A 25,430-nucleotide genomic window follows, 5' to 3' on the forward strand; every position below is an offset into this window, starting at 1 on the left:
GTGGAATATATTCCTCTCATTTGAAGCTTGACATTTTCTCCCATATAAAGACAATCTAATGTGTGTGTGTGTGGAAAAGGCTTCTTCTTCTTCTGAAGCAGTACGTTAAGCTGAATTAGGACTAAAAACTCATGTAGTTTTCATTTTATTTATTATTTTTTCCATTGACAGTGATCACTATGATTCATTCATTTTTTGCAACCGCTCTATTCTGGTCTATATTCACTTCATTTATCAGAATAATGTCAGCTCATTTTTGGCTTCCACAAATATGGGCATCATTGATGAATTCAGTAAAACTTGTTATATGATTGTCGTCACTCATTTGCCAACTTAATCAGAAGGCTTTAATGTTCTCTTGTCCTGGAGAAATTTCTCACTGAACAGCTTACATTTAAATGACTTCTGAATTGCAAAAAAAAAAAAATGAATTCATCCATTAATGTTGATTAAATAATTCCACTGATTTGGGAAGCAGTTACTTTTTCGCTAAAAGCTTCAGTGGTCTATTGCTTTACCTCTGAATTCAGATTGATTAATAAAGAGGAGAGGCTAAAATAAACAGAATAAATATTACCTAGATGTATATTGCTACTACTACTATTTCTGCTACTAATAATAATTTAGTAAAATTTCTGCTACTAATAATAATTTAATAAAACTATTCATTATCATAACCATCATCATCATCATCATCATCATTATTTTAATTAAAATATTAAATATTCATTAACACAAATTATTCAATGTCAATGTAAGTATAATAATTGAAAAAGTAGACTGACTTCTATGTCCTAATGTGTACTCTGTCCTAATATGGCTAAATAGACTCTTCCATACAGATATTATGTTGCTAAATGACACACTGGGTTGCGGATCTGTAAAACTCAAGTGAAGCCCCATCTGTACATAATGAAGATGGTCTGCTGGCTTTAAATTTCTTTTTTCTTTTTTATGTTTTACATTAGTAGCCTAAATCCCTAGAGTTTTAGTGCACATTTCAGTAATTAGTGACTTATAAATCTGACTTTAAAGCATGTGTAGTGAATGACATTTCAGACTCAAGCACATAAGCATTGCTGTCCCACAGAAAAGGATTCAGTTAAACCAGTCAATGGTAAATTATTAAAATATAATTTTCTCTACTAAAAGTAATGGTGAGTGAAAATCAGAAACAGTGTCTTATCACTTATTCAACTTCTTCTATAATAGAAAATGAAAATGAATGGGTTAATATCTTCTTTCATAGCTGTAATATTGATGATTAAGTGGCTGTGGCATTTCCTATTCAAGAACTAATTGCGCACAATACATATATTCCATAATAAAATCATACATATTTGTAGAAAAAAATGTATGCGTCTGAAAGCATTATGCTTTTAAAAATCTCTAGAATGTATGATAGGACCTGCCGGTATCACATGTAGCATAGCAAATAATTTGACTGCTCAATCTTACCATTCAGTAACTAGGGAGAAATACATTAATCTTTATTTGGAAACAAATATAAAAAGCACATCAAATGCAAAACCTATTTGTGAACCACATGGCACATGGTCTTTCTGAAGAGTGTCTCAGTATTAAGTACCTAATATATCAAACAAACTCACCCACCCACCCACACACACACACACACACACACACACACACACACACAATGTGCATTGTAATGACTGACTACAGTAATTCCTGTCGCTGGAGCTTAATGTGCTGTGGCAATAACTGCCTCCAATGACAGTTTCAAACAGAACAATCTCAACTATACAGACTATAAATCAATAGCAGGTAGTAAAATGAAATAAAAACAGGCACTGAAATGGCAATTCATATCTTTTGCACATCATAGACACATTTCTTGTTTAAGTGAGCTGGATCTCTTTTAAAAACATGTAGTTAAGCTAATCACAGCTTTGCAACCAGAGCATTTGCAAAATCAATAATGCACTGATAGCTTGTGCACAACAGCGAATTCACACCATTTGAATGAACTGTTCATTTCTGTAATTAGGAAATACTGTTGAACAATATGCACCACATCAGACACACCCTATTAAAGCACACTGCAGAGAGAAAAAGACAGAAAGAGAGTGAGAGAGAGGAGGAACTTGTCAAAGCTCTCATCCAGATGCCTAAGAAGGCTGCTTGGTCATTACATTGATTGACATTTAGCTTAATAACAATGAGGCCAGGTTTTTTTTTCTGGCAGCTCTGTAAACACACTGAATCATAAGGCCAAAAGCTCAGGACTTTCTGAACAACAAGATTTTACGATCCCTAAACCAAAGCACTTTAAAATCTATAAAGGTAGTGGAGAAACAAATTCAATAACGGATTTACCCTCATTGTGAGAATTAATAATTTACACTGCATCAACATGAGATAAATAGCTCACCCAAACTACTCATGACAGGTAATTGGCTAGTTTTAGCTCCGGGTGTGTCATCGCTAATACTTCTCAGGAAACCTGGATGTGACATCACTTATCAACTGTGGTGAAATATGTGAGGTATTGTGCTGGCAGTAAATTATCCCATAAGTATAAATGGAAGAAATGTATTGTAGAACATTTGTTTTGTTTTGTTTTTGTTCGTTTTTTTCAAAAATGAGACATCTTGCCACCATATGTACACCACTGGCATGGGAATGTTATTTGAATCTGTGTTGGAGACTGTGAGGTAGCCATCATGTGGCGTCATGAACGGCCAAGCCCAGGCAGTCCCTCAGGCGATGCGGTAGTCAAATGTGTCTTTCTCCATATAGTCTGTCCATGTGGAAGAAGGCATGCTGCTGTAGGGGTCCAGCAGAATGCGGAAACATCGCACAATCAGAAGGCCCAGGAAAATGAAGAGAAGCAGTACAAAGACGAAAGCTGCCTTTTGCTCAAGGGTGAGGAAAGGGATGGGCTGAGTGGCCCCAGACGCAGACAGCGTGCTGCTGTGGAGGTGCTCCGCCATCCTCAGGTTCTTAATGCACTCTGTAACCCACGAACCTCCCTCACCACAGCCTCAGTGGCATGTAGCCATCACGTCGAGCCTCAGATTCAACAAGTTTCCTGTCAGAAGCATTTAATACCATTAGGTCCTTTTTGTTTCTTTTTTTTTCTTTTTTTTTAATGAAAGCACTATGAACACATAGGGGTTTCATTTTGGAGAATGTTCTAGAAAGAAAGAAATGAACTGTAAACAGAACATGTCGTGTCATACCCCATCCTCCTTACTGCTGTACTCAGTGCTCTTTATGACAATACCGCAAGTTTAAAAATAACATATACACATATTGTTACATAAATATTTGTTTTAAGTGAAAGCGCAAGGCTTCATATGTGATGCCATATGCCTGGTTATGTTCAGCATGCACTGCCAGCAATTTAGATGGTTTGTATTGTGAACTGTAAAAATCATTATATACATATATATACACATACATACATACATACATACATACACATATATATATATATAGATAGATAGATAGATAGATAGATAGATAGATAGATAGAAATATATATGTATAAATATATATATATATATATATATATATATATATATATATATATATATATATATATATATATATATATATATATATAGATCCACATTGCAACTAGCCCCTTTAGATCTGTGTGTCAGGAAACACATTTTTCATGTAAGGCTTTAAATTAAGTGGAATAGCATGAAAAGGCGAGCTGGTATTTTCATTATCAAAGATGTTAAAATAACCGGCTACACTGGAGGGTGGTGACCTTACAATGGTACACTTCTTTGATGTCAGTACCCAATAATAGACCCGGCACTCCCTGCGAAATTTCACGATTTCATAATGTAGGAGCATTTTGCATGTGCTGCACCTGGAACTCTTTAACTACTCGTATTTAACTCGTTTCATATCTATAAGAGGAATATTATGCTGAATTTAATTCCACATAATAACATGTCTACACATGATCAGACAGTAAAGAGAAAAAAAAATCCAGTAAACTCACATGCATGTCTTCATTGCTGTGTTAACAGAATTATATTGTACATACAGCAGTATTGGCAATGTCTTACCTTGTTTATTTCCATACTGATTGCAGGTTCCTATATTTTATATATGCCAATATCCTGACTCTGGCTCATATATCTATAGAGTTGTGTAGATAGGAGCTTCGTGTTCCATGTCACTAGCAGTTTGGAATGCAATGCAATCACTCACTTACCTGTTGTGGAGGAGCAGCTAAAAGAGATCCGTCAGAGGCAAGCAGATGGACGCCAAAAATAAACTGTGAAAGTCTCAGCGTCCATTATGACTCCCCTCCTGAAGCCATACGTTTTGCCAACTTTTTAACGCAGTCCCTCAGTTCATTCAGAAATCAAAATAATAGCTTCTTTTCCTTGCTTGCATTCCTGGCTTTTGTTGTGCAACTCCCTCTCCCCCCTACCAGATTGAGTGTGTGGTGGTGTCATATCACCCATAGCAACCAGTTGCCATAGCAATTCCTCAAAGTGTGTTCACTGAATGCTGGGCGAGTGAGAGAGACGTGTGATCCAACCGAGGCTCTCTGCAAATCACTGTTTCAGTGAAGCATGAAGATTCAATAAGGGCTTAGGAACGTGTCATATCAACACATCATAGTCATCATCTCTGACTTGAGTCATGGCCAGAATAATAATACATTTTCATTTGGTGTTTCTCAGATATTAATAGCTGTATTAGTCTTAGAAATTCTTTTTTTTTAATTATTATTATTAACCAAAGAAAAGCGAATAAAGCTTCACAGAATTACACGTGTATCTAAAAGTGAGCTATCTTTTATTATGGCACAATATTCTATATTAAGTGTATATCCTATTAATATCATATCAATATGCTATTAATAACTTTTCCATGAAATAAATTTAGTGTGAATACAGATAATTGTTCCTTATTTAATACATTCACGGGGATAAAGTTCCAGGAGAAACCAGGATGAAGATTCCTCTACTTTTTGATTTGAGGATTTCACTTCTGTAGCATCATCTATGATCCAAAATCAAGTGTATTTGCTTTCTTTGAAGTGGAATAAGCTAAAGCCAACCTGTTTACAATCATTTTATACTATACATCTTTTTAATTATACCTGAATTATTATCATATATATTATTATTTTATGACTACTATAATATGTATATGTATATAATATATATAGCCATTGTTTTGATGCAACTTTCTTGTAGAGCTTCTTTTGGTTCACTGTTGCTTCTCAATGACAGGGAACACAGTTATACAGTGTTCACAGAACCATAGTTAGATATGTATCTAGTGCTCAATTTCACCCATCCATACCCACAGGGATGGTAAATATCAACTGAGACACTGATCCACCTTAGGACTGAGTGGGCATTTGTTTAGTCATGACAGTCACACTCATACCACTGGGAGGGGTAATGTTAACACTATAAAACATGAAGAGAATACCTAGGCAGTAGCAGAGCAGAATCTTTGGAGTGGCACATTTATAAGTAATGCTCCTGAGGTGGAAACCCTCCTGTAATGTGGCATGTCATGGTAGAGACCTGCCTGTGGGGGCCAAATTGATTACATCAACAACCTGAAATCTGCTTAAAAACAGAAGCTTGTTTCTTCCCTCTGTGGTAAATGAACAGCCACTCTCTGCAGGCTACATACTGCTCCTAACAAGGAACATTCAGAAGGTTTACCCTCATCAAATGATGAAATGTTGTTCAATTAGTTGAAAAAATTCTGTGATATAAACCACATGGCCAGTCTGCAGTCATTTGACCAACAGTACATTCAAGGTGAGCTTATTACTAAGGTACTCCAACTACTTTTTCTAGAGACACTGCTAGAAAAATGGGATTCTTTCAAGAGATGAATTTCAGTTTGTCAACCTAAATGGTCTCATATGGGGAGTGGTGGAAAAGCAGGAAATACAATCCTGAACTACTGAACCTGGATTCATCTTTGTAATGAGAGATGTCTGCTGTGCTACTATAATTTCCCACTTGCTGACAGTCTGCACTGACATTCACAGTCACCTTAAACACAGTATATGGCAAACAATAACTACAAAGTTTGGAAAGTTATATAACGGTTTTCTACATTACCTACAATGCTGTTTGACTATCTTTAAATAGTAATGCCAGTAGAGTTTCGACATTCATATAATCACCACTGTGCTTGTCATCACTTATATTGCTAACTACATGAACCAAGACTCTGCAATAACTAAGCACAACAATGCTGTATCGCTGCATTGCATTAACTTTCAGTGCGGCGCTTGCTGTATCCACAACATCTAGGTTGGATTTCTCATTAATATAAGATTAAATGTCACTGGATAGGGTGAGTGAGAAATGAAGCTCTTGATCTTTTGTTTTAAGCGAACAATGAAAACTAATCCAAACACTAGATAGATAGATAGATAGATAGATAGATAGATAGATAGATAGATAGATAGATAGATAGATAGATAGATAGATAGATAGATAGATAGATAGATAGATAGATAGATAGATAGATAGATAGACTATATTGGCAAAAGTTTTGGGACACCCCTCCAAATCATTGAATTCAGGTGTTGTCTTTCAGGGGTTGTGCTTGGCCCATTAGTTCCAGTGAAAGGAACTCATAATGCTTTTGGACAATTTCATGCTCCCAACTTTGTGGGAACAGTTTGGGGATGGCCCGTTCCTGTTCCAACATAACTGCACACCAGTGCATAAAGCAAGGTCCATAAAGACATGGATGAGCGAGTTTGGTGTGGAGGAACTTGACTGGCCTGCACAGCGTCCTGACCTCAACCCGATAGAACACCTTTGGGATGAATTAGAGCAGAGACTGAGCCATTCCAAATCTGGGACATCTGCCTATACATGCACATGAATGTAATATAGAGTTGGCCCGCCCTTTGCAGCTATAACAACTTCAACTCTTCTGGGAAGGCTTTCCACAAGGTTTAGGAGTGTGTTTATGGGAATTTTTGACCATTCCTCTAGAAGTGCATTTGTGAGGTCAGGCACTGATGTTGGACGAGCAGATCTGTCTCACATTCTCTGCTCTAATTCATCTGCTCTAAGGTGTTCTATCAGGGTGAGGTCAGGACTCTGTGCAGGCCAGTCAAGTTCCTCCACACCAAACTCACTCATCCATGTCTTTATGGACCTTGCTTTGTGCAAATTCAAATTCAAATTTTATTTGTCACATACAAAATCATACACAGTACGACATGTAGTGAAATGCTTATTACGACTGTCCTACATTTGAAGAAGAGTATAAAGTATACAGAGTAAAGTCTGTGCACAAGAAAAAGTATAGGGATATAGGTAATAAAAATATAAATGGAAAAATAGGAAGAATAAAAACTTAAATTAAAGACATGATAAATTATGAAAAACACTAATAGTTATGTAAAGGCGATTGTGTATTGGATATGCATATACAAATATATGTTTATATAAAATATAAATATATAAAAATGTGTACATAATATAAACATAGTATAAACGTAATAATATAACAATATATTATACACAATATATTATATATAATACAATAATAAAATAATATAATAGTATAATAATAATATGATAATGTAATATAATGTAATATTTATAAAAATATATAAATAAATATTATATATATATATATATATATATATATATATATATATATATATATATATATACACTATATTGCCAAAAGTATTCGCTCACCTGCCTTGACTCGCATATGAACTTAAGTGACATCCCATTCCTAATCCATAGGGTTCAATATGACGTCGGTCCACCCTTTGCAGCTATAACAGCTTCAACTCTTCTGGGAAGGCTGTCCACAAGGTTTAGGAGTGTGTTTATGGGAATTTTTGACCATTCTTCCAGAAGCGCATTTGTGAGGTCACACACTGATGTTGGACGAGAAGGCCTGGCTCTCAGTCTCCGCTCTAATTCATCCCAAAGGTGTTCTATCGGGTTGAGGTCAGGACTCTGTGCAGGCCAGTCAAGTTCATCCACACCAGACTCTGTCATCCATGTCTTTATGGACCTTGCTTTGTGCACTGGTGCACAGTCATGTTGGAAGAGGAAGGGGCCAGCTCCAAACTGTTCCCACAAAGTTGGGAGCATGGAATTGTCCAAAATGTCTTGGTATGCTGAAGCATTCAGAGTTCCTTTCACTGGAACTAAGGGGCCAAGCCCAGCTCCTGAAAAACAACCCCACACCATAATCCCCCCTCCACCAAACTTTACACTTGGCACAATGCAGTCAGACAAGTACCGTTCTCCTGGCAACCGCCAAACCCAGACTCGTCCATCAGATTGCCAGATGGAGAAGCGCGATTCGTCACTCCAGAGAACGCGTCTCCACTGCTCTAGAGTCCAGTGGCGGCGTGCTTTACACCACTGCATCCGATGCTTTGCATTGCACTTGGTGATGTATGGCTTGGATGCAGCTGCTCGGCCATGGAAACCCATTCCATGAAGCTCTCTGCACACTGTTCTTGAGCTAATCTGAAGGCCACATGAAGTTTGGAGGTCTGTAGCGATTGACTCTGCAGAAAGTTGGCGACCTCTTCGCACTATGCGCCTCAGCATCCGCTGACCCCGCTCCGTCAGTTTACGTGGCCTACCACTTCGTGGCTGAGTTGCTGTCGTTCCCAAACACTTCCACGTTCTTATAATACAGCTGACAGTTGACTGTGGAATATTTAGGAGCGAGGAAATTTCACGACTGGATTTGTTGCACAGGTGGCATCCTATCACAGTTCCACGCTGGAATTCACTGAGCTCCTGAGAGCGACCCATTCTTTCACAAATGTTTGTAAAAACAGTCTGCATGCCTAGGTACTTGATTTTATACACCTGTGGCCATGGAAGTGATTGGAACACCTGATTCTGATTATTTGGATGGGTGAGCGAATACTTTTGGCAATATAGTATATATATATATATACAGCATTTACAAAACAGCATTTTGACATAATTCCCCCTTCTACTGTCCAGATGGCTCAGGGCTGCATGATGGAGGTGTGCAATGGCGTCCTCAGTAGATCGGTTGGGACGGTACGCAAACTGTAGCGGGTCCAAGGTGTCAGGTAGGGAAGAAGTGATGAAGTCTCTGATTAGTCCTTCGAACACTTCATCACTACTGAGGTCAGGGCTACTGGGCGGTAGTCATTCAGGCAGGCAGGCTGGGGTTTCTTGGGGATTGGAACAATGGTGGACCGTTTGAAGCATGTCGGGATTATAGACTGATCCAGGGAGAGGTTGAAGATCTCGGTGAACACAGGAGCAAGCTGGTCAGCACAGGCCTTCAGGACCCGACCCGTGATGCCATCTGGTCCTGCCACCTTCCTGGTGTTCACTCTCCTGAATGCCTTTCTCACGTCGTGTTCTGAGATGATGAACGCGCTGTCCTCTCCGGCATGCTCCACATGTGTGCTGCCTATAGCGCTGTTAGCGCTGCAAACGCCGTTAGCGCTGTGAGGTGCAGCCTCGAAGCAAGCATAAAAGGTGTTTAGCTTGTCTGCCAGAGAAGCGTCTGCATTCACCAGTCTTCTTAGTCCTTGCCACAGACTCCTAGAGCCACTCTGTTGAAATTGTGACTCTAGTTTCTGTCCATAGCGCTGCTTCGCCTCCTTCACCACTGGTGGGTAGTCATGTTGGAACAGGAAGGGGTCATCCCCAAACTGTTCACACAAAGTTGGGAGCATGAAATTGTCCAAAATGTCTCGGTTTGCTGAAGCATTAAGAGTTCCTTTCACTGGAACTAACGGGCCAAACCCAACCTCTGAATTCCATGATTTGGAGGGGTGTCCCAAAACTTTTGGCAATATAGTGTAGATAGATAGATAGATAGATAGATAGATAGATAGATAGATAGATAGATAGATAGATAGATAGATAGATAGGAAGGAAATTCGTGTGTTACAGCAGCTTAGTCAGTTACAAACCCTTATGTTTGAGAACAGTGATTGTTTTCCTTTCCTTTTAATCAGCTGAACTGATTTCTTGCTGCACTGAAAATGTCTCCTTGTGACATCAGTCAACTTCTCTCAGGAACTATGAAAATACTGACCAACCAATAAATTAGCACGAGACTCACTAAACATATCAACAACAACAACAACAAAAAAAATTCCATATACAGATATTTGCTGTGCTTCATGGGGGAGTTTTCCTTTAAGTTTATTATTTTGCATTTCAACCTCAACTATCATTTATTTTAAAGTGATCTTCTACGTCTAGATGAAACACACATCGCACCACTACAAATGAAACGAATCAGGAAATACATCTCGCACACTGGCTTTAAAAATAAAACAACCCGAATGCGTCCGAATGTGCGTCTCACCTCACGTGACCTGTGCGTATTACGTCATTCCAGAGGTTTAGCCGTACGTGCAGACGCCCCCTGTTTGGGTTAGCTAGCTGGCTTAGGGTTTAAAATGTCTCTGAACAGAAGAATGAAGAGACAGCAGTTTAGGAAATAATAAGCTAAATAAAGTTCCAAAAGGTAAAGCCTTCAGTGCATTTTATTTCATTTATATCGATAGAGCACGCCATAACTACTAATGATTTTTTTTTACAGGTGCCGTTAGTGTATAATGAATGACAGAACAAAAAAAAAAACAAAACCCTGGCCTGTCATTTTTGTACATAATGTTATTTTAATGCCCTGGATGAAGCGCCTCAGCTAGTCCAGCACTACTGATCAGATCAGCTGGTACAGTCTCAGCGTCCAGGACATGGCCACTGTCTTCTGGAAACTTTCTTCTTTTATGTCTTAACTCTTCATGTGTGTACGACTAACTACGATAGGTCTGTTGAAATAATCACTCACTGTCTAAACTAGCCATTACGGATTCGGGCTATTAAAAAAAAAGTGAACATATATCCGCAGTGCTAGCCTAGCGTTAGCGACCTAGCTAGCTGGTAAGTTTAATGCTCTTGGCTAGCTTGCTAAACCTGACCCAGGACGGACTTCTATTGCTTTTACTCCATGCAGACGATTATAAAGCACATCCACGACACGTAGGTGAAGTCTTTAAATGTCGACTGTAAACAAAAAAAAACAAACAAACCTAAAGATTATAAATAATAATTTGTCTTGCAGACGCTATTATTTGTGCAGTGTATAGCTAGCTTGCTAGGTAGTGTTAGCTGGCTGGCTAGGTGCGTAAGCTAGCCACTTTTCTAAGGTCTTTGCTAGCAAACTTTCCTTCTATGTGTATTAAAAATACTACAGGAGCAAACTGTTTGTTATTGACATCTAGCATGACTTTTTCTGCATCTATAACCGGTCCTGTACATAATGTATTGGCAAGGCAACTTTGTAATGCAAGTTAAAGTTTTTTTGTTTTTTTTTAGTAACAGCTGGTTAATTCATTACATCCTGAAGCTGGATATCTAGTTGGCCATCTGCATAAAATGATATTTACTTGTTTGTTGATTTGATGGAGATTTCTATTTGTTGCATATCCAGTATAATTTTATGTGCTTGCTTCTTCAAAACATGCATCATTTATTTGGGCTGTGTTTTACAGGAGGTGAGTGAGTGTGTGTGTGTGTGTGTGTGTATGTGTGTGTGTATGTGTGTGTGTATGTGTGTGTGTCCTGGGGAAGAATTAAACAGATCACCTTGAACATGAGTAAGAAACCCCCGAACAGGCCTGGGATTACTTTTGAAGTTGGAGCCAGAGTGGAAGCACAAGACTATTTACAAAAATGGTAAAAAGTCAGGAAATGTCTCAAATTCTGCAGGTCTTTTTTTTTTTTATATATATATATGTATAGGTTATAATTTTTCTCTCTTTTCCTCCCCCAACCCTGAAGGTACCCTTCACGTATAGAGAAGATTGACTATGATGAGGGGAAAATGCTTGTCCATTTTGACCGCTGGAGCCATCGATATGATGAGTGGATTTTATGGGACAGCAACAGGCTACGCCCGCTAGAGCGACCCGTTCTGCGTAAAGAAGGGCTGAAAGAAGAGGAGGATTTAACTGTATGTCTTCGTAAATAATTCATATGTATGCGCTGTAAATCAAACTGGGGGGAAAAGGCAGGAAAACAACGAATTCAACGACTAGCAAAAAGCTTACTAGAGCACTTAATCTGGTCTTGTTGGTTGCTTGCTTGCAACCAGCCTGCATTAGTGTTTTTGTTTCTAACAGTGGCCTGACAGTAGCTATTCGTTTTCCATTAAACAAATGTGCAGGACAGTCACAAAGAATGTTTTTGTAAAAGCTTAAAGAGATTTTTGGAAATGTAGGAGTTTCGTCAATAAGACTTAAATGACCGTTTAATTCCTGCAGATGAGAATATATATTCCTTGATCTCATTAACCATTTGTTAATGAGATTTTTTAATCGAACTATTGTTGTTTTTTCAAACGTTTCTACCAGGAGAGACTCAGTGAGATGAGATCATCTCGCCTGCGTGAGGTTTCGGGATGTACAGAGAACACAGAGGACCAAAAAGACTTGCCACAACAGAGACAAGTACACACATCAACTGCCGATCTGCTCAGATCTGGCTTTCTAATAACTGCTTGTCTCATCACTGTTTTTTTCCCCTCCATCAACTACATAGTTTTAGAAACAGATATTTAGGGGGGGATTTGTTTTAATATCCCATTTGATATGTCTTTATATTGATTGATAGTGGTAAAGTTGGCTTTGAAATTGCATGGTAGTGCTTGTTTATATATTCACTTTGACTCCTCTAAGTACAGGCCACTAGTTATTACATATTCCCTAATTAATTACACAAGATCATTTAATTATAGTTGGCATACTTGTATAATCAGGTAGTTGACCTTATGAGTTTCTTTTTATTGGCAGCCGTTTGATATAATTTATTGTAATAATCAAGAATTGGAGAATGTTCTACCTCCAAACAGGCTAACATTTATAATATACCGGTCAGGCATAACATTATGAGCACTGACAGGTGAAGTGAACACTGATGATCTCCTCATCATGACACCTGTTAGTGGGTGGGATAATATTAGGCAGCAAGTGAACATTTTGTCCTCAAAGTTGATGTGTTAGAAGCAGGAAAAATGGACAAGCGTAAGGATTTGAGCGAGTTTGACAAGGGCCAGATTGTGATGGTTAGACGACTGGATCAGAGCATCTCAGAAGGCTGGCCTGTGTGGTCCGATCCAACAGACGAGCTACTGTTGCTCAAATTGCTGAAGAAGTTAATGCTGGTTCTGATAGAAAGGTGTCAAAATACACAGCACATGATGGGTCAGGGCTGTTTTGGCAGCAAAAGGAGAACCAACACAATACTAGGCAGGTGGTCATAATGTTATGCCTGATTGGTGTATATTTGTAATGTTAAACATTACTGTTGATCCTGTTTAGTGTAAAGTTGAAATAATAAATGCAAAATAACTAGAATTTGCATAATCAAAACTATTTACGTTTCTTTTTCTAGCTTCATCAAATATATCGTAGCTTTAAAAACTTTTGAATGTTTATAATGTTTGATAAGCAACATAAGTGGTTTCTTTGATTAAGTATGTATGTCTATTTCAGTTACAAGATTTAAAAGATGGTGAAGAAGTTCTTGCCCGATGGACAGATTGCCGCTACTACCCTGCCAAGATTGAAAGTGTCAACAAAGAGGGCAAGTATCATTTTCCTATGTCTGAAATTACTTTTATAAAGAAAATCTACTAGAGCCTGCCTAACAATACCCTTATTCACAGGGACCTACACAGTCCAGTTTTATGATGGGGTGATTCGCTGTGTGAAACGAATCCATATAAAATCCATGCCAGAGGATGCCAAAGGACAAGTAAGTGACTTTTTAAGATGTCCACAGCAAAATTCATTCACAGAGAAATGAACACAGTTTTTACTTTTTACTTTAAGCTTTACCTCCCATCACTGTTTTCCATCAAATGTTTTGCCTGCTTCCTTTTTTGTTGTGATTATTGCTTTTCCAGTCCACTGGTTATATTTGCCCAGTTACCTAAAATGTTTTTGGAAAGGAGAGTGTAACCCTATTGCCAGTGAAGATAATATTCAGTGCATGGTTTATGCTTGTACCTAAAGGCGTCCCAAGGGGTTAGGTTATAAGATCATATAATCTTAACACTGTTATAAATCATGGCACAATACACTTCTCTCAGTTATTGATGATAATGCAATGTTTTTTTATGCTCTCACTGTGCACTTTTATTAGGAACACTGCGAATACTGGGTTGGGCTTACCTTTGCTGTCTCAATTCTGCCTCAATTCTTTGTAACATGGATTCCACATTCCTCTGAGATTCTAGTCCATGTTGACATGATTGCATAAGACAATTCCTGTAGATTTTCTAGGTGCACATTCATGCTGCAAATCTATCACATGCCAAAGGAGTTCTTTTGGATTCAGGTCTAGTGTCTGGGGCCACTGCAGAACCACTACAGTGCTCAATGCCATATTCATGAAACTAGTTTTAGATGAATTTTGCTTTGTGACCTGGTGTATTATCATTAGAAGTTGGGTAAATTGTGGCCATAAGGGTCTGCACATGGCCAGCAGCAATCATCCTGTGGCATTTATGTGATGGTTGAATGGTATTATGGGATCCAGAGTATGGTAGGAAAAAATTCCCTACATCATTACACCATCTCTACCAGCCTAGACTGGTGACACACGTCAGGATGGGTCTATGGATTCATGCTGTTTGTGCCAAATTCTTACCATCTGTGGTCTCAGTGGAGATTCATCAGACCAGGCTTTTTACAGTCTTCATCTGTCCAGTTTAAGTGAACCTGTGCACACTGCAGCCTCAGGTTTCTGTTTTTGGTTCAGAAAAGTGGAAAGTGGCCTGACCTGTGTTCTGCTATTGTAGCCTGTCTGCCTCAAGGTTGCACATGTTCTTCATTCTGAGATGCTTTTCTGCTCAACACAATTGTACAGAGTAGTCATTCAAGTTACTGGATCCTTTCTGTCAGCTTTAACCAGTCTGGCCATTCTCCTCTGATCTCTCTCATCAACAAGGCATTTCTGTCTGCAGAACTGCTGCTTACTGGATGTTTTTTCTTTATTGAAGCATTCTTTGTAAACTCTAGAGAATGTACTGCATGAAAATCCCAGGAGAACAGCAGTAATAGAAATACTCAAACCAGCTCGTCTGGCAACAATTATGCCACAGTCAAAATCACTGAGATAACATTTTTCTTCATTCTATTGGATTAGCCGAAGCTGGCTGAGATCTGCATGATTTTATGCATTGCGCTGCTGGCCCTTGATTGGCTGATTTAGATAATTGCATGAATGAGTAGGTGTACAAGAAAGTGGGATAATAACATGTCTTTCTTTAGTATTGTAGTTGTACATTTTCCTCCTTCCCAGTATTAAATTATTCATTTATAGACATTATATTTTTTACCTTTTTATTTTATGATCCAATGTCTAATACATATTGTTTGTTATAGAACTGTTTTAATGCATAGTGACATAATGCTTTTGCCTTATCTTCTACCCCAGTCCACTCCCCACCCAAAATATGCGTAACACCCTAATATCCTTTGTGGCACATGTTACTCTTTGCCGTGACCAGAGACATGTTATGTGTATGAAGCAGGATTGGATTGCCCTCGTGAAGGCAGCCACAGCTGCAGCCAAGAGTAAAGGAGGCTGTAGGCCTCGCACCAGTGCCAACAGCAACAAAGATAGAGAGGACAAAACAGAGCCCAGGCTTGATGAACTCAATGATGAGGACAACAATGCTGACTCTGACAGACTTGGTATGAACAGTGTTTACATCACGTTCATTTTCGTTACATGAATAATTATTTCTCATTTCCTGTTTACTATACATCTAATCATACATCTGTTCTCTGGCCCTGTTAAGGCTCTTCTGATGAGGAAGACTGTAAGCCATCTTCTGAAGAGCTTGAGATGGCTAAAAGAAAAAGAAAAAGCAGCAGACAAGGTAGTTTTAGCAATGTGAAAAGAGCTCGTCTCAACAAAACAGCAGGTATCATTTCTCTACTTAAATGTTACATTGACTTTATAAACTTCTTTAATATTGAATGATCAAATTTCATTACATTTCATGTGTTTCTGTTAAATAAAGTATATTGTTATTTTATTCATGTTATGGATGACGTTTTATTGCAGCCTGTGCCAAAAATGAGAGCGACTGCAGAGAAGATCTTCCTGTAGCATCACAGGTGACTGAGTTGATCTTTATACCATGGATTCCATGTTTCTTTTGACCCAGCTAGGACACATTTATTTATAATTTCACTGTTGTGGCAATATCTCTGCCTTTGAATAATTTAGCATTTTTTGTGTATCCTTCGTCATAGAGTGAACTAGCAGCTGAAACTTGCCCCAGTGAGGAGCCTTTGCAGTCTGCTGTAACCCAAAGGCATTCCGCATCCCTCCCCAATACACCCCCAGGGGTCTCCCGCTCTTGCAGACTAAAGCATGATTCTGGAGAGTCAAGCATCAGCAGCTTGAGCACAAGTACAGCAGCTGAGTCTAAACCCTCACCCATCTCCATTCACACCCTCTCAGATGCACACCCAGGTGGGTAAATCCAAAGAGTCTGTTTGCTCTAAACATAAACGTGAAGCCAAGATGACCAGGGAGCTCAGTTATTTTTCCTTTAAATAAACAGCGACGCAAGTACCACTTTCTTAGAAGCAAGTAGCGGTATGTCAAAGTGTAGGAGATGTATACCAGCCACAGAAATAAACATAGAAATAGAGTTAAAGAACATAAAGTTATAGAAATATCATGTAGCAAAATTGCTGTGTGATACAGGATCATTACTAACACAGCACTCCACTGAGCCATGTTTAGCATGTTTTTACTTTAAGACCCAGTCAAAAACGACTTCTGCCATTCTGCCAGGAATACTCATTCATGGACTATTTGGCCAAAAGTTTCTGGACACCTGACCACCACACCTACTCTTTTTTTTTTTTTTTTTTTTAACATTGCATTTAAGATTTAGTCCACCTTTGCTCTTATAATAACCTCCAGTCTTTTTCTTCTTCTCTACTTGTGTGTAGCCACTTCAAACTCTCCTCAGAGACGCAGAAGATCTCAGCGTCTTGCAACTTCTTTAGACCCAACCTGCCCACCCTCACCACCTACTCGGGATTCCAACCCCAACACACCACAGACTGACTGTAGTCAGAAAGCAGGTACAAGATCCAAAATCGTGGCACACAAAAACAGGGATTAGCAAGTAATTGGGGCAAATAATGATTAATGATTTAATCATCAGAATTTGCTAAATAAAAATCAGTTTATTTCCCTAGAAATCATTGCATCAGGCAAATCAAATCCAAAATTTATTCTACTGATGCGTTTATGCCATTACCTTTAGTAAGACCTCATCTCTAGTTCTTCCTTCTGAGACTATGACCTTCTGATGAGCAACACTGATGCCAAACCCTCTGCTTGATCATTTTAACCATTATTTTTTATTTATTTATTTATTCATTTTTACTAGAAATCAGTTTGCCAGTGTAATTCTGTGTTTATCAGCTAGATATCCATTGCTAGAAGTGTAATAAAGTCTGGCTGTTGGCTTACAAAACCGTCTGAATACAGAATGTGATGAAAGCATGAATTAAAATCTCTCAAAAGTGACAAGGGATATGGAATTCAAGGGATATGGATTAAATCCTTAATCTGCCTTTTGCTTTCTGTAGGTTTATGAGGTGGATGGTGGATTTTCCTTCTTTTTTCCATGTAATTGCCTTAGTTAACAAAATATTCTGTTTTTCAGATGCTGACAATATTTGCTTGGTGAAAGCTGAACCCTCTTTAAACAAACCAGTCACTGGTACTCCTTCTGTTCCGTCTCCTGGAACTGCTCAGTCTGCAGTCGCTGAGAAGGAAGGAACGACTAACATGTTGCTTGTCAGTCATACATTAGTGGCAGAGAGACTGCCATCTGTTGTAGCAGGTAAGGTTGTGCTGATACAACAGAATGGCTGTAATACCTTTCAGTTTAGAATAATTATTTATGGTTTGGATTAAACAAGCTAATGGTAAATATCTGCTGTCATGTTCAGTCTTCACTATTACTACAAATAATCAGATGACAATAATCTCTCTCTCTCTCTCTCTCTCTCTCTCTCGCTCTCTCTTTCTCTTTAGCTACTGGTCCAAAAACTACTTCCAGGACCCATAAGCCCAACAAACATGCCAGAGAGCCCAGTATGTGATGCAATTTATATTTAATGTAAAAATTTCAAGGAATTATTTCTCTTGTATTGAGATTGTTGTGGATTAGAAACTATTTTTTTTGATTCCTCACCATTTCTCTTCCAGTAATGAATACCAAGCGATCTGATGACCCCATGTCTCCTAATGAGTCTCTGGTTGACCTGGACCATAATAAGTTCAAGTGTCAAATTCTAGGGTGCTCAAAAGCCTTTCGGAAAGCTAAGCTGCTGGATTACCATCTGAAGTATTACCACAATAATGATAAAGAGTTGGAGAGTGAAGTATGTTCACCTGAAAGAGAAGGTCGCACCAGGGCTACATCTACTTCTGTACCTACCAGCAACATAGTGGAGATACCCGATAGCAAGAGGCGCAGGACAGTCTCCACTTCCTCCTGTATGTGCAAATATAGTTTCAGGGAATATATGCTTGACTTGATTTCTTAAGTATCTAAAAACTGTTTTTCTTTATCTTATTATGTGTTTTGTAGTCAGAATACATAACAGTGCAAGAATTACAGTAATCTATTGTCTAATCTCTATGATTCTTTGCTTCTGCGAGTGGTAGTTTCTCACTGTTGCATGTTGTATAAGATAAGCCTGAGCTGCCCAATGGGTTTAACATTGCTATTATTATTATTTTCTTTTTTCAGCTCTGTCTTCTCAGGGCCACATGTTACAGCTGGACTGTGCTGGCTCTTGTCTGAAGCCCCCAAAATTTTGTAGGAAGAAACATTCATCTGCTTCTGTCAGCTCAGACAGTACCGAAGTCTCACTTCCTGCTTTACCCAGAGAAAAGACATTTGACAACTTTAATGACAAGATCCTCAAGAGGGTCACTGAGAAGGACAAACACCTTGATCAAGGTAAGTATTAAGCACTTCAAGCAGTATGAAATCAAGATGTGTGGGGAAACATTTCACATTCATTTCTTAGAACCAAAATGTGTATGGTTTAATGTATTCATTTACTTTGAATTGTAGTGGTTGAAGAACACTAATGTCCTTACTGGGATCACACTCCCTTTGCTATAATAAGAGTCTGTGTATTACTGCAATCTAGCTGTCACAATTTACAGCAGACATAAGCATCAGCTTAAGACTGCACTTACGTGTATTTGAACCCCCCCAGGGCTATGTATGAAGCCTGAAAGGAAATTTCAAGAGAAATGCCAGCTCATTGGTAAGCTCTTCTGGGTTACTGTTTGTGTGTGTTTCTTTTTTTTGTCCTTGCACAATTTCATAATTTAATGAAATGTTGAATCCTTGTGCTTTGTCAGGGAAAAAGAGGGAAAAAGAACGTAGAGATAGAAAAGAAAAAGACCCTTTCAAACTCAAACAAAAGAAAAAGAAAAAGAAGAAGAAGAAATCCAAGCAGTACTGTAAGTCATTGCATTTCTCTGTAGTATTTAAAGGAATTCTAGCATTTTCTGCTTTGTCACTTTCCAAGTTTATTGTTAGTGCTAAATGTGTGGCATATTATGCACAGGTGAAGGTGATCTTTTACAGTACCTTTTAGACTGTTTAACCATACACTGTTAAACACAATGAATCATTTTAGCTGAGGAGAATTGAAGTGCAAATTGCATTACATTTTATTTTGTCATTCTGGCTACCTCCAAGTCGATGCATTTCTTAGTATGACAGGCTTTCAGGCTTTGCCAACCGTGCTCTGCAGTGAGAGGCACATGAGCCCTCTGTTACAAAGCTGCTGTCACAAGCTTATCAAGGATTAGGCAAAGAGACATCAGAACTACTGCATTTGCATTTGTGCAAAGATTTAACTCTCATCATCTTCACCCAGGTTACTCTGATATGGAAGATGTCTCCATGTCTTACTTGGAGAGATCAGCATATCTACTTCATCGCTCTTCCTCTAGCTCCTTTTCTAAACACTCAGCCTTCCAGTTTCCTCGTGCCATACTGTCAGTCGATCTCACAGGAGAGAGTGAGTATTCAGATTCTCGAATGGGAATGCAAACAGTAGAAAGTCTTCTGGTGTTTAACTTTTTCCCAATCACTCGTCAGATCTGTCAGACATTGACTTCTTAGAGGACTCCACCACAGAGTCTCTGCTGTTTAGCGGTGATGAATACAACCAGGATCTGGACTCTCTCACAATGGAGGATTTCCAGGATGAGGAGGACGACTCAGCTAATGAGATTGTTCGTTGCATCTGTGAAATGGATGAAGAGAATGGCTTCATGATTCAGGTGGGCATGTGTGAAGTCTTGGGTCAGAACACATTCACTCTTAAGAAGGCATGTGAAATCATTCTTGGTTATTAACTGAATTTAAGCTATTTTGTAATATAAATGACCAATTCTGTTTGGGTTTAAGAACATTTCACACTTGATCTAGAAGCAGGGTTAGCAGGTTACCACTTTTTTATGCAGGGTTATGAAACTCTCCTCTGAAGCTGAATTTATTATAACTTTTGTGGTGCCAAATGTGTGAAACAATGCACTGTTAGTATGTTGCATCTAGATGCTTAGCAATGGAACAGTGCTTTCCTCATATTGAATAGAAACAGGATGTAGCAACACTTAACAAAGGTGGCTCAGGAGCATCAGTCAGCATTGAACATTACAGAAGTGCATGCAGTGGCAAGGAGGAAATACCTGACACTGAGTTAGCAGAAGTTGGATGTCAACAAATTTTTAAAAGGCCAAAAAAGAACAGAAAGCTGAAAAGATAATACCAGCTCACATGCAGAACAGCAGACCTGTCCTTTTTTCCCCTCGCAAAAGCGTGAGACAGGCTGACAAGCACACACCAGTTGTGCTCTGTATTTATCTAATTATGGACACTGCAAATATGCAAATAAGAAGGGTGTAAGAATGTATTTGTTAACCATGGGCAAAGTATGAGCAGTGGGAGATGTGAAAAAGATATTTCAGGATTCTGTTTACCCAGGGTTTAAAATTCAAGTGTGAAAAACCCTTGTCTGTCACAAAATGGATAGTCACTGGTTACAGAATAGAATTTTTTTTTTTCTCATTTAAGAATCACTAGAGGGAGATGTAAGCCCATAGTGTGGGTAGCTAGTTCAGGGATGTCCAATTTTATCCGCAAAAGGGTCAGTGTGGCTGCATGTTTTCATTCCAATCAAGCAGAAGCTACATCCTGATTCCACCTGTTTGATCAACTGATCTTGGCTTTCAGTAAATGCAGGTGTGGCTTCTGCTCAGTTGGAATGAAAACCTGTACTCTCACTGATCCTTGGTGGATAAGACTGGACATATCTGCCCTAGTGGGAAAACTACCCTGACTTGCTTGCCAGTCATGACCTTGAAAAGAATCTGAGTATTAGGCTTTTAAATTACTTGTATTGAGTGCCAAAATGCTAAACATGGTCACATATTCAGAGGCCACAGTAGGTCCATACTGTCATTATTTTATTCCTATTAAAATCTGTTGTCTTTCCTCTAGAGGAGAATGAGTAATTACATCTGTTCTGTGCACATAATGCATTACGTTTGTTTCTTTACTTCAGTGTGAGGAGTGCATGTGCTGGCAGCATAGTGTGTGTATGGGACTTCTTGAGGACAGCATACCTGACCAGTATATCTGCTACATCTGTAGAGACCCACCAGGTAAATAAACCTACCACAAAATGACTAAATTTCATTGAAGCTTTCTATATACATACATGTCTGTCTAAACTAACTTGACCTCTGATCAAGTTAGGACAAAATTCACCACTTGTGGATTTCATAATTTTGAAAAAAAAAAAAGTTAAATAATGTGAACTAATGTTTGTGTACCAGGACAAAGATGGAGTGCCAGATATCGTCATGATAAAGAGTGGCTATATAAAGGCCACATGTATGGCTTATCTTTACTGACTGAGAACTACTCACATCAGAATGCTAAGAAGATTGTGTCTACTCATCAGTTATTGGCTGACGTGTACAGTGTTAAAAAGGTGCTTCATGGCCTGCAGCTCAAGATGGACATCTTACAGTAAGAGGATTTATTACTGTGTCTGTGTGAATCAGAGAGGCATATAGATATACATATCCATATACACTATATATATATATATGTATATATATACACACACACTAACTGAGAAAGCAAATGGCTTATTTATAGTTCTGCAAGCCTGTGTATAGATGTTTGCAGAGGTTTCAGTCGACTTAAACATAATGTGAACATATGCACTAGCCGGCATTATAACAGTTGCAAAACAGAATGTACAGAAAACAAAATAGAAATATCGTTTGTTTGTAGTAAACACAAGTTATATAAATTCTTGTTCTGACTTTAGCTGAGAATACCAGTGCTATCAGACATGCCTCACTGCTTAACTCATCAGCATTTCCTAGACAATATTCAAGAAACAAATTAGAAAAATATACTCTCAGCCAGTGCTTAATGCTTTTCTAACTTTTGAATCATACAGGTATATTATGACATTTATCTTTTCTTCCAAAGGAATAAACACAATCCCAGTTTACACTTGTGGGCTCGTTCTTGGGTGAACTCAGATGAGGACCAGCCTATGGGTGGAGTTCCAGACTGCATCATGTTTCAGCAGCGTGTCAACCAGAATATAAATACTGAGACCTATATCACCAGTGAGCACAGCTACCAAAAGCCTTCTGGCATGGGCCACCAACACAAGCATGAGCAGGGCTTCCAGACTGCCTCTCAGACACTGTCTTTTATACCAAAGGAGGAGGAGGTTAGTTTGACGATCACTTCAAACTAGAAATCAATATAAGGGAGAATTAGGGAAATACATTGTATTTTAACACTGATATGATGAGACAGACCAGTCTTTATGCCAAAACAAACATATGAAGCTATCTAGAGTTAATTCTTCATACACTGTAACAGACAGCATGACTTGATGACTATATCCACTAAAGAGTGCAGAATATTCTACTGTTAAGACTGAAAAGGCTAGGTCTAAAGTCTTGTGCTCTGTATGTTTGTGTGCAGGTGAGCAGTGCTATCTCATTGTCTGGCTGTATGAGTGAGAGCAGCTTGGGGCAGGTGGAGCCAGCCAGAAACTGTCTGCAGTGGCAGATGAACCTACTCACACACATTGAAGATGTTCAGAACCAGGTGGCTGGCCGCATGGATCTCATTGAGAAAGAGCTAGATGGTAAGATTATTATTTTACCATTAAGTTTTCTACAATAATAGACAGCCATGTCAATGTCTTTGGGGTGGTATGATGGGATAGCAGGCCCTGCTATTGCCTAATGAACTCTATAGCAGGTTTCTTGGCCAAGGACGTTTAAGAGTCATGTTCAGGGGTTTGGGTTGGTTTCCCTACAACAAACAGACCGGTGTGCAACCATAGATTGTTCATTTAGTTGTGCAAATTAACGAGTCTATTCTGTGAACTCAACATTTATTCGGAAAATCCGGCATCCAGCAAGAGCTGTGCTCATAATAAAGATCTAAACCATGCAGCATTCAAGTGTTTACTGTCTCAACAACGCATGAAGATCATCATAAGCACTCATCCTCATAGTTCTGAAGATGACAGCTTCCTTCTTCCATGGGGGAAGTACAGGGGCACCGTAAAAAAAAAGGCAACATGCACACTTCCCGGACATTTTATAGAATCAAACTAATCAGATTTAGAAACTTGTGAAGTGTTTCCAATTTTGTGTGCCATATGCATCAGACATTCAGCCAACAGTTCATAGGCATGACCTCTAAAGCTGAGACTAGGTGTCTGATAACTTGTAAATAAGTTAAACAAAAATTTAAGTTGTGGTGCATATTATATGCTGCTCTTTTATATGCTAATCATTCTAGCCAACTATATGCCTTGTTAGAAATGTTTCTTTTCATTCATATAATGCAGAAGGCTAACTACATATGCTGTTGTTTTTGTCCCTGATCCTGCTGTGTGGGTTCAGTGTTGGAGAGCTGGTTGGATTTCACAGGAGAACTGGAGCCTCCAGATCCTTTGGCTAGACTGCCTCAGCTTAAATGGCGGATGAAACAGCTGCTGATGGACTTGGGGAAAGTGCAACAGATGAGCACAGTGTGCTCTGTGTGAGCATGGCCACAGATTGGAAGCAAACACGCAAGGGCTGTGTGTATGTATTTGTCAGAAACTTTAGGGCACAACAGCACATGCTTGCAGAAACTAATGCACAATGCATGCGGTTTAAGAACACCGTTAAAGAAAGTGTAGACGACGATCCTGTGCAATGGTTGTTTCTCCACTAAGTAGTAAAGGGATTGTAGGATGAGCAAGAGCTGTGCTCATAATAAAGATCTAAACCATGCAGCATTCAAGTGTTTACTGTCTCAACAACGCATGAAGATGAGGACAATGTTCACATTATCAGCGTATTCAAATCAGCAGTGTGTTTACTTGCAACAGTTGCAATCAGCAGATAATTAAAATATCTTTGAACAATAAAAAAGACAGCGTAAAGTGGTGTGTTCTTTATCTCTTGTAGAAATGGTTCTCAATAATGTTTCAAAGAAAGGCGCACTGATTGTGCTGCAGCTTGTGATTAATCTTTCCAGTTTTCATATGTCGGTCTCTAGGAAGACGTTAGAGAAAGAAAGAATGGTTTTTAAGTACTATCTGTGTTTGTGTTACTGAATTGTATTTGGGAGAAATGAATGTTTCTTTTGTAACACATTTGAGGAGTAAATTGTTACCAGGTATCCAGACTTTCTTTCGAGCAAGTCTCTTAAAACCCACATGGGATAATCTGCCATCAATTAAATTAGAGATGGAGGAAAAAAACATTGTATAAGTGGGTAGTCAGGTTCAGAGATTCTCCATGGCAGTGTCCAGGTAATTTCAAAATATTTTGGTTGGTTGTCTGCAGCACTGACTCTGATTATCTGCTGCTGAACAAATACATTCTATCAATTCATTTGGTCCAGGCTGCTAGTCTAAAATGGGTGTATACTGTTTTCATTTTATCCTAAATTCTTGCTTCTGAAAAGTTATGAGTGTCATTTTGGTTGTCCCCAGTGCAGTAAGCTAGTGTGGAGTTGAAGGTAAATGCTTTTAACAAGGATTTTAGCGCGGGTTTATTTTTAAATGTATATACTGCTTCTATGTACTGTAAAGAACAGGAAAGAAAAGCAAGGCATAGTAGGACAATATATACTTGAACATGTCTTATTCTACATTTATATTGATCTGTATAAAAGTGTCTAGACCTGAAGTTGATTTTGATGAGATACCAGCTGTACATTAGAGTTTATTTAAATCTTGATGCAACTAACTTTATGTAATTCAATAAAAGATATTCTGACTA

The 25,430-nt window shown here is 38.6% G+C and overlaps 2 protein-coding genes across 10 annotated transcripts; one reads left to right on the plus strand and one right to left on the minus strand.

The window, feature by feature from the left end:
* Window positions 1-191: 191 nt before the first annotated feature.
* On the minus strand, window positions 192-4,532 carry LOC131352706 (cortexin-2). Of its 4 annotated transcripts, none has more exons than XM_058389015.1 (2): window positions 4,199-4,532; window positions 192-3,052 (listed from the first exon to the last, which is right to left on the minus strand). In XM_058389015.1, exon 2 carries the CDS (start codon window positions 2,952-2,954, stop codon window positions 2,721-2,723), a length of 234 nt encoding a protein of 77 aa, XP_058244998.1. In that variant the 5' UTR covers window positions 2,955-3,052; window positions 4,199-4,532; the 3' UTR covers window positions 192-2,720. The 4 variants fall into 4 exon arrangements, with proteins under 4 accessions (XP_058244998.1, XP_058245006.1, XP_058245024.1 ...); XM_058389023.1 differs by having other exon boundaries at window positions 192-3,157; XM_058389041.1 differs by lacking the exon at window positions 4,199-4,532 and adding an exon at window positions 4,050-4,187.
* Window positions 4,533-10,351: 5,819 nt separating this feature from the next.
* Window positions 10,352-25,430, plus strand: phf20l1 (PHD finger protein 20 like 1). 6 transcript variants are annotated; one of them, XM_058394004.1, is made up of 25 exons: window positions 10,352-10,491; window positions 10,567-11,009; window positions 11,522-11,705; window positions 11,811-11,982; window positions 12,383-12,478; window positions 13,523-13,613; window positions 13,696-13,784; window positions 15,565-15,730; window positions 15,838-15,963; window positions 16,107-16,159; window positions 16,298-16,520; window positions 17,009-17,143; window positions 17,734-17,913; window positions 18,108-18,167; window positions 18,282-18,572; window positions 18,829-19,041; window positions 19,307-19,357; window positions 19,455-19,556; window positions 19,979-20,122; window positions 20,203-20,387; window positions 21,671-21,770; window positions 21,945-22,140; window positions 22,615-22,864; window positions 23,125-23,290; window positions 24,060-25,430. In XM_058394004.1, exons 3-25 carry the CDS (start codon window positions 11,623-11,625, stop codon window positions 24,200-24,202), a joined length of 3,315 nt encoding a protein of 1,104 aa, XP_058249987.1. In that variant the 5' UTR covers window positions 10,352-10,491; window positions 10,567-11,009; window positions 11,522-11,622; the 3' UTR covers window positions 24,203-25,430. The 6 variants fall into 6 exon arrangements, with proteins under 6 accessions (XP_058249987.1, XP_058250012.1, XP_058250004.1 ...); XM_058394029.1 differs by having other exon boundaries at window positions 15,568-15,730; XM_058394021.1 differs by having other exon boundaries at window positions 10,567-10,796.

The sequence above is a fragment of the Hemibagrus wyckioides genome, linkage group LG01 (genome assembly GCF_019097595.1).
Source record: "Hemibagrus wyckioides isolate EC202008001 linkage group LG01, SWU_Hwy_1.0, whole genome shotgun sequence".
In the NCBI taxonomy this organism is placed as follows: Eukaryota; Metazoa; Chordata; class Actinopteri; order Siluriformes; family Bagridae; genus Hemibagrus; species Hemibagrus wyckioides.